Raw genomic sequence first — 13,402 nt, 5'->3', positions numbered from 1 at the left:
CACACAAAACACACAAATTTGTGTCCAGCACAAATGAGAGGATGTGAGAGCACTGTGGCAGTGGAAAGTGAGCAAGAATGAAAGGAGCATGTTGTGCTGCTGTCAGTGGCTGTACCTCTCCCAGACCCAGACAAGGTAAGAAGAGAGAGGAGAGCTAAGGAAAAGTCCATTTTGAAAGCTTATTAGGAATCCTTCAACTTTTCCAGGGAGTCTGGTTCCAAGTTTTCATGAGCGCTTGGAGTGAGAAAATGGAAATTAGGTAGGAAAGAATTGCAATAAATTTTTATTTATAAGTTCAGTAACATTTTTTTGCAGGTTTTTATATCACACACAATCAAACAATCAATGATGCATAAAACATAAAGAACCATCACTGGGAAAATGTGTGAGGAAAATGTGCACTTTATGGAAGCAGGAATAGTGCGTATTGCAACACCTTGCTGAGAGCGTGCTTGATCTCCTTGTTCCTCATGCTGTAGATAATAGGGTTCAGTGTTGAAGGAACCACTGCATACAGAAATGACACCATCAGGTCCATGGATGGGGAGGAAATGGAGGGGGGCTTCAGGTGGGCAAAAAAGCCAGTGATGAGAAACAGGGAGACCACGGCCAGGTGAGGGAGGCACGTGGAGAAGGCTTTGTGCCGTCCCTGCTCAGAGGGCATCCTAAGCACGGCCATGAAGATCTGCACATAGGACACAACTATGAAAACAAAGCACCCAAATGCTAAACAGACGCTAAAAATGATAGGCACAAGTTCCCTGAGGATGGAGGCTGAGCAGGAGAGCTTGAGGATCTGGGGGATTTCACAGAAAAACTGGTTGACAACATTGCCTTGGCAGAGAGGCAGTGAAAACGTATTGGCAGTGTGCAGCAGGGAATTGAGAACCCCAGCGCCCCAGGCAGCTGCTGCCATGGTGGCACAAGCTCTGCTGTCCATCAAGGTCCCATAGTGCAGGGGCTTGCAGATGGCAACGTAGCGGTCATAGGACATGATGGTGAGAAGTGAACACTCTGCTGCGAGGAAGAAGACAAAGAAAAAGAGCTGTGCAGCACATCCTGCGTAGGAGATGGCCCTGGTGTCCCAGAGAACGTTGGCCATGGCTTTGGGGAGAGTGGTGGAGATGCAGCCCAGGTCGAGGAGGGCCAGGTTGAGGAGAAACAAGTACATGGGGGTGTGCAGGCGTCGGTCACAGGCTACGGCTGTGCTGATGAGGCCGTTGCCCAGGAGGGCAGCCAGGTAGATGCCCAGCAAGAGCCAGAAATGCAGGAGCTGCAGCTGCCGCGTGTCTGCCAACGGCAGCAGGAGGAACTCGCTGATGGAGCTGCTGTTGGGCATCTGCTGTTCCTGGGCTTGGAGTCCTGTTCACAGTGCAGAAGATAACGACAAGTTCAGATCATTCTCAGATACACTCCTCCTGCTATACTATAATAATTTTCCTTTTCCTTTGGAAAATGTTCACTTTACTCCAGAACTTGAAGTTATTTTCATGAATTTCACCATCCCCTAAAGAGTAGAATATTAGGGAGCTCTTACTTTCTTCTCATTTCCTAATTATATTACAGCCACCTGGATAGTTTCCTCTTTCCTGCAGCTGCTCTTCAAGACCCCAGCCCCAGCATCTTTCCACTTCAAATCATCTCATAGAAATCAGCCTGTTTGCTGGAGAAGTGAACTAATTATGTCTGCAGAAAACAACTATCACTGAAACTGACTATATTCTTTTTGTAATGAGAGGCTGAAAGCACAACTTGTGTGACTGTCCACAAAATAACCAATGCATCGGGATCTCCCGAAACTGGAGAGTCACAGAGCTGTGTTCAAAGTTGACAGCCCCTATTAGATTTCTGCCCCTAATCCTTTCCCCTACACTCAGAACAGGAAATGGAAAATCCCTGCCTTGATTCTCCTCTAGCAAAGCACTGGCACAAATATTTTGTTGTGCAGTGGAGCTGTGATCCCCCTGCCCCAGGCAGCAACTGCGAAAGCAGAAGCCTTCCTGGGGGGCTCCTTCTTCCCACACATCTCCCTGCAGAGTCCTGGGCAGCTCACCGGGCCTCACTCACCCGCCTGCAGCCCCATCTGCGCAGACTGTAGGCATGCTGGGAAACAAAGCCTTCAGGGCTGTGCTCTGACGCTGCAGCACGGAAGCCCTCAGCTGGAGCAGAAGGCTTTTTCCACAGTAAAGAAACATTCAGTGCCTGCAGCCAGATCTGCTATTGGATATCCCATTTATAGTTAACCCTCTATGAACAGCAGCTGCATGGCCTGAAGTGAGACTTACCTTGTCATGGTCTGCCAGCAATGCTCCTGCAGCAGGCTCAGAAGGCTGCTCACACCTCACGCATCCTGGAAGCTCTCTCCCTTTCTCTCCTCTCCTTCTGTCACCTGCAGGCTGTGCTGTGCACAAGAGCTGCTCCTGGGCACAGCTGTCTCTGCAGCACCACACACTTTTATGAGCTTCCTGTGTCTCAGGAGCCCAGCCCAGCTCAGTTGCAGAGGATGTCATTTTTATCCTTCCCACTTGTCTCTCATGAGATGTCCCTGAGTCCTCATGGCAAACAGCTCCTGAAAGACAACAGCATCATGACAGTATATTCAAATCTGATGAATTAAACACCAGATTTCTAGAGGTCAGTGACTAATTCCCGACATGTGGTGAGTCCTCCCAGAGAGTGTTTGCTAAAATAAAAAGGGCACCCAGACAAGGTCAAGATATCATATAATCATAGAATCACCAAGGTTGGGAAAGACCTACAAGATCATCCAGTCCAACTGTTCACCTATCACCAATAGCTCCCACTAATCCATGTCCCTCAACACAACATCCATTCATTCCTTGAACACCTCCAGGGTCGGTGACTATACCAACCCCCTGGGTAGTCCATTCCAGCTCCCAAAGTGCAGGATGTGACATTTGGTCTTGGTGAACCTCATCCCATTGGCTTCAGCCCAGCTCTCCAGCCTGTCCAGAGCCCTCTGTAGGGCCTTGCTAACCCCAGACAGATCCACACTCTCAGTCAAATTGGTGTCATCTGCGAGCTTACTGAGGGTGCACTCAATGCCCTCATCCAGGTCATCAATAAAGATGTTGAAGAGGACAGGCCCAGCAATGACCCCTGGGGAACACCAGCTACGTGCACAGGTAGGCGGCCATGCGGGACATGAATATCTGCATAGAAGGAGACTCCACAACCCAATTGGTCAGCCTGTTCCAGTGCTCCGTCACCCTTAACATAATGAAGTTCTTGCACACAATCGTGCAGTATTTCCTATGTTCCAGTTCCTGCCATTTCCCCTTTTTCCTGTCTCCACACATTGCTGATATGAGTCTGGCCTCACCACTTTGTTCCCCAAACCTCAGAAATTTATAGACCTGGATCAGGTCCCCTCTCAGCCTTCTTTTTTCAAGGCTAAACAGACCCAGCTCACTTAGCCTTTCTTCATAGGGGAGATGCTCCACGCCCTTCACCAACATTTGTGGCCCTCTGCAGGGGTGCTTCCAAGAGGTCCGTGTCTTTTTTGTAGTGGGAAGCCCAGAACTGGAAACAGTGCTCCAGATAAGGTCTCACCAGGGCAGAGTAGAGGATCACCTCCCTTGACATGCTGGGCACACTCTTTTTCATGCACCCCAGAATGCCATTGGCCTTTTTGGCCATGAGGGCACACTGCTGGCTCTTGGCTAACCAGGACACCCAGGTCCTTCTCTGCAGAGTTCCTCTCCAGCAGCTCATCCCCCAGCCTGTCCTGGTGCATGCAATTATTCCTCCCTAGGTGCAAGACTCTACACTTGCTTTTGTTAAACCTGATCTGGTTTCTTACTGCCCAGCACTCCAGCCTGTCCAGGTCTCGCTGAATGGCAGCAGAGCATTCAGGCATGTCAGCCAATCCTCCCAACTTCGTGTCATCAGCAAACTTGATGTTGGTGGCCTCTATTCCCTTGTCAAGTTTGCTGATAAAGATGTTGAACAAGACTGGACCCAGCCCTGACCCCTGGGGAACACCGCTAGTTACAAGTCACCAACCAGACTGCACCGCCAACAATGACACTGTGTGCTCTGCTAGTCAGCCAGTTCTCAACCCACCTCACTATCCACTCATCTATCCCACACTTCCTCAGCTTTGTTATACGAATGTCATGGGGAACAGTACCAAATGCCTTGCTGAAATCAAGGTAGATGACATCCACCGCTCTCTCCCCATCTACAAAGCCAGTGAAAATGTCATAGAAGGCTACCAGGTTGGTCGAGCACGACCTCCCCTTGGTGGACACATGCTGACTACTCCTGATAACCTCCCTTTCTTCCAGCTGACTGGAGATGGCATCCAGCACAAGCTGTTCCACCACATTTCAAGGGACAGAGGTGAAGCTGCCTTGCCTATAATTACCTCTATCTTGCTTCATGCGCTCTTTGAAGACTGGAGCGACATTGGCTATCCTCCAGTCTTCAGGCACCTCTCCCATTCTCCAAGACCTCTCGAAGATTATAGAGAGCGGCTGTCACTTCTTCCAGCTCCCTCAGCACCCGTAGATGCACCGCATCCGGTCCCATGGATTTATGAACATTGGTATGGCCTAGGTGCTCATGGACCACCTCATCCCTGACTAAAGGCAAGTCTTCCATTCCCCAGACCCTCCCACTAAGCTTAAGGGCCTGGGATTCCTGCGAGATTTTTCACTGCAGACAGAAGCAAAGAAGGCCTTTGGTATCACCACCTTCTCAGCATCCCCTGTCACCAGACCATGCCTCTCACTTAGCAGGGGACCCACAGTTTCCCTAGTCTTCCTTTTACTCTTACCATACTTTAAAAAGCACTTTTTATTATCCTATTTAATGAGTGTCAACCCATTTATGTAATACTATGTTCTGCTTGTGAGAAAGTGTGTAAGGGAGGTGGGCCAGTCAGTGCTGGTTCTGCATTGAGGTGCTTATAACTGAATAATACAGACTGTTAATGGAAAGATATATGGCATTAAGGGTCTTATGGGAACTGAAGAACTGTATTGTTTGACAAACTGTTTTGATGGTATAACAAAGTGTAATTGTTAATGGCTAATGGAAGTGTACTTGAGGGTATGTGGAAGTGTAAATGAGGGTACAAAGTTATTCATTTCTATCTTTGTCTTCAAATCACTTTTTCACTTTCACTGACATTAGTGAACATCACTCAGACAATGTGCTTAAAAAAAACAAAAAAAAAAAAAAGGAAGAGAAGAAAAAAAAGGAAAAGAAGAAAAAGAAAAATGATATGAAAGGATAGATAGAGTCACAGTGAAGGATTTGACAACACTGTCCATCAGACGTTGGAGTGATGGAGAAAATTTGAGTAATCCCCTTGAAAGTCAGAAATCAGACAGATAATTGGGAGGTATCTGAGTGAACAAAGAGCAAGGGATGAAGAAATCTGGAGGGCAGTGGCAGGAGCATGCGTCTAGATGGCCTGCTGAAAACATGGCCTTAACCACAGACATTTATTTAGGAGATCTGGAGTCACCTGGAGGATGAGGGACATGAAATAGGCAACAGGGAAGCACAGCGGCGGACACCGGGCTTTAGTCACAGGGCATTGGCACTGGCACTGCTGTCTGTGTCCCTGAACCTGAAGTCATATGAGGAGGCTCAGGGAAACCTTATTGCTTTCGGTAACTTTCTGAAGGGAGGTTGTAGTGAGCTGGGGGTCAGCCTCTTCTCTCATGTCTTTAGTCATAGGACTAGAGGGAATGGTTAGAATCTGCAGTAGGGGAGATTCAGGCCAGACATTAGGAAGTATTACTTCTCGGAAAGGGTGGTCAGGCACTGGAATGGACTGCCCAGGGATGTGCAGGAATCACCGATTCTGAAGGCATTCAAGGAATGACTGGATGTTGCGTTGAGGGACATGGTTTACTGGGAGCTATTGTTAATAGGTGAACAGTTGGACTGGATGATCCTACAGGTCTTTTCCAGCCCTGGTGATTCAACAGTTCTAGGATTGAAGTTAATCAAATGAAGCAAATGCCTCCCAAGGGAAGTGAGGCATGCCAGGAGGTACAGCCCTGTGGTCACTCCAACCCCTCCAATGACCCCAGTGGCTGCCCCAAATTCAGTGACAGGTCCTGTGGTGATTCCAGCTCTGGCAATGAGCTCTGCAGTTGCTCCAAATCCTGCAACAGCCCATCAGCCCCTTCAGCTCCTACAGTGAGCTAGAGGCTGTTAAAAGCCCTGCAACAGGTCCTGGATTTGAAAATATTTATTCATATAAATTATTATCTATGCATATATGTTTGCAAATGAATGTATTGTACATATGTAGTAATATAATATATTTTTAGATGTATAAATATATTTGTCATAATTGTTATACTTTTTCTTTTTACCTCAATGCATATAATTTAAACCACAAAACAGAGTGTCCCCGTTTTGAGTACTGTCTTGAGTCTGTCCCCGTCACTTAGTGAAGAGCACCAGAATATCTCGAGGTCTTCTCAGGGAGCAGCTCCTGAGGTACATTCCTTACACCAGCTTTGGAAGAGGCCTCCAGTTCTCTGGTTCTGCTCTGAAGGGGCCCTCTTCTTATGGCAGTGTCAGCAAGGAGACCAGCTCTGACACAGCCGTTCGTATTGCCGGTTACTGACTGCAGCCCCGGAATCTGCTGTAGAGACAACAGGACTGTTGTGAGACACACGAAATCTTCAGGCCAGCACAAATGAGAGAATGTGAGAGCACTGTGGCAGTGTAAAGAGAGCAGGAATGAAGAGCACGTTGTGCTGCTGTCTGTGGCTGTTCCACCCCAGACCCAGACAAGGTAGGAGGATAGAAGATCTAAGGAAAAGTCTATTTTGAAAGGTTTTTAGGAATCTTCTAACAAATTCAGGGAATCTGGTTCCATATTTACATGACCTTTTGGAGTGAGAAAATGGAAATTAGGTAGGAAAGAAGTGAAATAAATTTTTATTTATAAGTTCGATAACATTTTTTTGCAGGTAGCCATATCACACACAAGCAAAAAACCAAAGATGCATAAAACATAAAGAACAATCACTAGGAATCGTGTGAGGAAGATGTGCACTTTATGGAAGCTGGAATAGTGCTTACTTCAACCCCTTCCTGAGAATGTTCTTGATCTCCCTGTTCCTCACACTGTAGATAATAGGGTTCAGTGTTGGAGGAACCACTGAGTACAGAAGTGCCACTGTCAGATCCAGGAGTGGGGAAGAAATGGAGGGGGGCTTCAGGTTGGCATAAATGGCAGTGCTGAGAAACAGGGAGACCACAGCCAGGTGAGGGAGGCATGTGGAGAAGGCTTTGTGCCGTCCCTGCTCTGAGGGCATCCTCAGTACGGCCATGAAGATCTGCACATAGGACACAACTATGAAAACAAAGCAGCCAAAGCATAAACATGCACTAAAAATGAGCAACACAACTTCCCTGAGGTAGGAGCCAGAGCAGGAGAGCTTGAGTATCTGGGGGATTTCACAGAAAAACTGGTTGACAACATTGCCTTGGCAGAGAGGCAGTGAAAACGTACTGGCAGTGTGCAGCAGGGAACTGAGAACCCCAGCGCCCCAGGCAGCTGCTGCCATGGTGGCACAAGCTCTGCTGTCCATCAAGGTCCCGTAGTGCAGGGGCTTGCAGATGGCAACGTAGCGGTCATAGGACATGATGGTGAGAAGGGAAAACTCTGCTGACATGAAGAAGAGAAAGAAAACGAACTGTGCAGCACATCCTGCGTAGGAGATGGCCCTGGTGTCCCAGAGGGCGTTGGCCATGGCTTTGGGGAGAGTGGTGGAGATGCAGCCCAGATCGAGGAGGGCCAGGTTGAGCAGGAAGAAGTACATGGGGGTGTGCAGGCAGTGGTCGCAGGCTACGGCTGTGCTGATGAGGCCGTTGCCCAGGAGGGCAGCCAGGTAGATGCCCAGCAAGAGCCAGAAGTGCAGGAGCTGCAGCTGTCGCGTGTCTGCCAACGGCAGCAGGAGGAACTCGCTGATGGAGCTGCTGTTGGGCATCTGCTGTTCCTGGGCTTGGAGTCCTGTACAGAGTGCAGAAGATAATGACAAGTCCAGACCATTCTCAGACACACTCCTTCTGCTGTGCCTTGAATTATGTTGATTCTCTTACTATTATGTTCATTTAGCACATGTAATTGCATTTCATTTCATGAAGTTTAGCCTTACTTAAGAAGAAGCAGCCTGTGAAGCTTTAAACTTCCTTTGATTTTCTGATGTTTTCCCATTTCCCTGGATTTTTTCATGTTTCATGCCAGATGTCTTTACCCCAAATGTTTTTATAGCACCCAACCCCGGCCTCCGTTCCCTTCAATCTCTGTTACAAAAAGCTGCCTGTTGGCAGGATATGTGAATTATTCATGTCTTCAGAGTATGATAATAATTACAACTGGTTCCACCCTACTAGACAGGAGAGACTGAAAGCAAATCACGTGTGACAGATAGCATAACATCCAATGTATGAAAGAAAAATTCTCAGAGCAGTGAGATCCGCTTTTAGATTTTTGCCTCCAATCCTTTTTCCCTTCCCTCAGTACAGGAAAAAAAAAAAAAAAAAATCCCTGCCTTGACTGTCCACTTGGAAAGTACCCCCAGAAACATTCTTTTGTGCAGTGGAGCTGTGATCCCCTTCCTCAGGCAGCAGCTGTGGCAGCACAAGCCCTGCCGGGGGGCTCCTTCCCCCCACACGTCTCCCCGCAGCACCCTGGGCAGCTCCCCGGGCAGGCTGAGTGCTGAGCCTGGCAGGCGGCAGAGTCCCATAGCATGGCCTGAAGTGAGACTTACCTTGTCATGGTTTGTCAGCAATGTTCCTGCAGTGAGCTCAGAAGGCTGCTCTCACCTCACGCATCCTGGAAGCTCTCTCCCCTTTCTCTCCTCTCCTTCTGTCACCTGCAGGCTGTGCTGTGCACAAGAGCTGCTCCTGGGAACAGCTGTCTCTGCAGCACCACACACTTTTATGAGCTTCCTGTGTCTCAGGAGCCCAGCACAGCTCTGTAGCAGAGGATATCATTTTTTTCCTTCCCACTCGTCTCTCCTGAGATGTCCCGGCTTTTCATGGTCAACAGCTCCTGAAAGACAACAGCATCGTGACGGTACATTAAAATCTGTTGAATTTAACACCAGATTTCTAGTGGTCAGTGACTAATTCCAGACATGTGGTGAGTCCTTCCAGAGAGTGTTTGCTGAAAATAAAAGGGCACACAGACAAGGACACAATAGCATAGAATGATAGAATCACCAAGGTTGGCAAAGACCTACAAGATCATCCAGTTCAGCTCTTCACCTATCACCAATAGCTCCCACTAATCCATGTCCTTCAACACAATATCCATTCATTCCTTGAACACCTCCAGGGTCTGTGAATTCACCACACCCCTGGGAAGTCCATTCCACGTCCCAAAGTGCAGGACACGGTTTTTGGTCTTGGTGAACTTCATCCCATTGACTTCAGCTTATCTCTCCAGCCAGTCCAGATCCCTCTGTAGGGCCTTTCTAACCCCAGGCATGTCCACACTCCCAGCCAATTTGGTGTCATCTGCCATCTTACTTAGGGTTCACTCAATGCCCTGTTCCAGGTCAATAATAAAGAAACTGAAGAGGAAAGGGCCCAGCTGCGACCTCTGGGGAACACCAAGTAGGCACACAGGTAGGCGTCCGGGCAGGTCTTGAATATCTCCAGACAAGCTGGAGACTCCACAACCCTCTTTGGGCAGCCTGTTCCAGTGCTCCGTCACCCTCACCTTAAAGAAGTTCTTGCACACATTCGTGTGGAACTTCCTATGCTCCAGTTTCCGGCCATTTCCCCTTGTCCTGTCTCCACACACTGCTGAAAAGAGTTTGGTCTCACCACTTTGCCACCCACACCTCAGGTATTTATAGACCTGGATCAGGTCCCATCTCAGTCTTCTTTTTCAAGGCTAAACAGACCCAGCTCACTTAGCTTTTATTCATATGACAGATGATCCAGAACCTTCGCAATCTTTGTAGCCATTTACTTCAGTGTTTCCAAGAGATCCATGGTTTTTTTTTTGGCCACAAGGGCACACTGCTGGCTCATGGCTAACCTGTCATCCATCAGGAAACCCAGGTCCCTCTCTGCAGCGCTCCTCTCCAGCAGCTCATCCCCCAGCCTGCCCTGGTGCATGCAATTATTCCTCCCTAAGTGCAAGACTCTACACCTGCTTTTTTTAAGCCCCATCTGGATTCTTACTGCCCAGCTCTCCAGCCTGTCCAGGTCCCGCAAAATGGAAGAACAGCCCACAGGCATGTCAGCCAATCCTCCCAACTTCGTTTCATCAGCAAACTTGATGTGTATGGCCACTATTCCTTTGTCAAGTTTGCTGATAAAGATGTTGAACAAGACTGGACACAGCCCTGACCCCTGGGAAACACCGCTACTTACAGGTCACCAACCAGACACTGCACCGCCAACGACGATAATCTGTGCTCTGCCAGTCAGACAGTTCTCAACCCACCTCACTGTCCACTCATCTATCCCACACTTCCTCAGCTTTGTTCTATGGATGTCATGGGGAACAGTATCAAATGCCTTGCTGAAATCAAGGTAGATGACATCCACCGCTCTCGCCCCATTTACAAAGCCAGTGAAACTGTCATAGAAGGCTACCAGGTTGGTCAAGCATGACCTCCCCTTGGTGGACCCATGCTGACTACTCCTGATAAACTCCCTTTCTTCCAGTTGTCTGTAGTTGGCATCCAACACAAGCTGTTCCATCACCTTTCCAGGGACTGAGGTGAGGCAGCCTAGCCTGTAATAAACCAGATCTTCCTTCTTGCCCTTTTTGAAGACCGGAGTGACACTGGCTATCCTCCAGTCTTCAGGCACCTCCCCCATTATCCAAGACCTCTCAAAGATGATAGAGAGCGGTTCAGCAGTCACTGCTGCAATCTCCCACACCACTCATGGATGCACCCCATCAGGTCCCATGGCTTTAAGAACATCAGTGTGGCCTAGGTGCTCACGGACCACCTCTTCCCAGACTAAATGCAAGCAAAGTCTTCATTCCTCAGACCCTCTCACTAAGCTCCAGGCTCTGGGATTCCTGAGGGAGAGCTTTTTCACTGAAGACAGAAGCAAAGAATGCCTTCAGTATCTCCAGCGTCTCAACATCCCCCGTCACCAGAATAACCCCTCACTTAGTAGGGTACCCACAGTCTCCCAAGTCTTCCTTTTATTCATAACATACTTAAATATATATATATATATATATATTTAATGAGTGTCAACCAATTTATGTAATACAAAGTTCTGCTTGCAAGGATCTGTGTGAGAGAGGTGGGCCAATCAGGGCTGGTTCTGCGTTGAGGTGTTTATAACTGGAAAATACAGACTGTTAATGGAAAGATAAATGGTAGTAAGGGTGTATATGGGATCTTAAAAACAGTATTGTTTGACAAACTGTTTTGATGGTATAATAAAGCGTAATTCTTGATGGCACATGGAAGTGTACCAGAAGGTATGTGGAAGTGTAAATGAGGGTACAAATAGTGGAATAGTTTACAGAGGGAAAAGGGTTTAAGAGGAAGTGAGTTTATCTGCACAGACATGAGAGCAACTCTTTCATGTATTTGTGGATGACCTGCATGCAGGACTAGAAGATATTCTGAGCAAGTTTGCTAGTTGGAGGTGCTGTTGCCTCCACTGAGTGTGGAGAGGTCTTGCAGAGACATGTGAACAAGTCAGAGAAGTGGGTACCAGTTGGTACTATGCACCAAGTGCATAAAGTATAACAGGAGCCTGATTGTGCACCTGGGTAGGGGCAACCCTGGACATACACACTGACTGGATATGGGACACTGGAGAGCAGTCTGACTGAAAAGGATTGGGGGTCCTGGTCAGCATCAAATTGAATGTGAGTCAGCAGTGTGCCCAGGCAGCCAGGAAGGCCAGCGGTCGCATGGAGCACAGGAAACAAGTTATTGCTAGGTGGGTAACAGAAAGGATAGTTCCTGTCTGCTCTGCATTGCTGCAGCCTCACCTGGAGCACTGGGTGTACTTCTGGGCACCGCAGAATGCAAAGAACATCAAACTATGGGGGGGTGTGCAAAAGAGGGCACTAGAAATGAGAGATCAGAATTCAGAGTTTCATTAGGATTGACTACATGATCAGATTGGGCCTTTCTTACATCCCACATCCTGTGATGAGACACAGGGCACACATGTCCCATGAACCTCACAGTGTCCTTGCACCCCATGCAGAGCCTGGGATCATCTGTCCTTCTGTCTTTCATTTGACATCATACAGTTCTCCATTTCCTGCCCTGGGAAGGGCCCTGAGCCAACATGAGGGACAGGATCTCCCTGCCAAGTCTGGAGATCAAGGTTTGGCCTTTCTGCTTCATAAGACAAAGGGGGAGTTTCTCAGCATCAGAGCCACCATGCCAGTGCCTTTGCCTGACTGTACTCATGGCTTCCAATTATCTGCTCTAACAAGTCCCTTGGGAAGCTGGCTTGTTAATGTTCCTCAGTGGGCCCATTAATACTCCAAGTAACTTCACTGTTACTTCTGACTTTGTCTTGTTGAGCACTTTGTGCAAACTTCTCTCTGCACTGGAGGTTGATGGACTCAGCAACAAATGCCGCCTGGGGCTCCTTACCACCTAAAGAGCCTCCTAAGCCTTGTGCCTTCCTGTCATTCTCTTCAGGTTTTCAGAACTTGTTCAGCAAAATGGAGAGATCTCTGGAGAGAGCTTAAAGAGGAATAATCCAGCAGACATTTATTGTCTGTTTATTTATAGTTGTGTTCAAACAAGACATTAAAGCAGCACTGTGCAACTGATGTCAATCCAGGATGCCCCCACTGAGTTCTATTCTGTTTCTGTGTGGACAAAGTTGCTCCTCAACCTCCCCATCCAGTATCTACTCACATTGGCCCCATGGGACTTGCATCACTGTTCCTCACATCACTCTTCTCCTCTGCCGTCACCCGCTCAGTGTTAAACCTGCTTTGCACCAACTCCCTCTGGCTTTCCACAGAGAACCTGCTGCACATGGGCAAAAAAGTTATTCTCTTTTTTTTTCGGCCAGAAAAACAGAAGGAAAGGTGACACAATAAAATGAACAGTAAAACACAGTGATCAACTGCATGCTTTGTCCCAGCTACTTCTATTGAGGTTTGTCTTTCACAGGGAATGGTTGTACAAGAAATGAGTTAGACACAGGCAGGAAGGGATAGATAGAATCACAGTGAAGGATTTGACAAGAGAGACCATCAGACTTTTGAGGAATGGAGCAAATTCCAGTAATCTCCCTGGGATAGATCAGCCAGGTAGTTGGGAGGTATCAACTTAAAACTGAACAAGACTTGTGAGTAATACAAACACTGTGAAGGGTTAACACATTCTCATAGATTTGTCTTTGTCTTCAACTCTTTTCTTCACTTTACTGACTTTAA

General features: G+C 47.8%; 2 protein-coding genes across 2 annotated transcripts; both read right to left on the bottom strand.

Annotated features, from left to right (window-relative positions):
• Positions 1–403: 403 nt before the first annotated feature.
• Positions 404–2,083, bottom strand: LOC140265141 (olfactory receptor 14J1-like). The gene is made up of 2 exons (XM_072361026.1): positions 2,068–2,083; positions 404–1,017 (listed from the first exon to the last, which is right to left on the bottom strand). Exons 1-2 carry the CDS (start codon positions 2,081–2,083, stop codon positions 404–406), a joined length of 630 nt encoding a protein of 209 aa, XP_072217127.1.
• Positions 2,084–7,073: 4,990 nt separating this feature from the next.
• Positions 7,074–7,643, bottom strand: LOC140265140 (olfactory receptor 14J1-like). Its single transcript, XM_072361025.1, has one exon. It carries the CDS (start codon positions 7,641–7,643, stop codon positions 7,074–7,076), a length of 570 nt encoding a protein of 189 aa, XP_072217126.1.
• Positions 7,644–13,402: the final 5,759 nt, after the last annotated feature.

This window comes from Excalfactoria chinensis, unplaced genomic scaffold (assembly GCF_039878825.1).
Source record: "Excalfactoria chinensis isolate bCotChi1 unplaced genomic scaffold, bCotChi1.hap2 Scaffold_68, whole genome shotgun sequence".
Taxonomy (NCBI): Eukaryota; Metazoa; Chordata; class Aves; order Galliformes; family Phasianidae; genus Excalfactoria; species Excalfactoria chinensis.
Note: the sequence above shows the minus strand (reverse complement) of the source record. Positions and strands in the feature narration are given on the sequence as shown.

Excerpts from the sequence above, each read along its gene's own strand:
- LOC140265140 (XM_072361025.1), bottom strand. The coding sequence starts at position 7,643 with ATGTCCTATGACCGCTACGTTGCCATCTGCAAGCCCCTGCACTACGGG.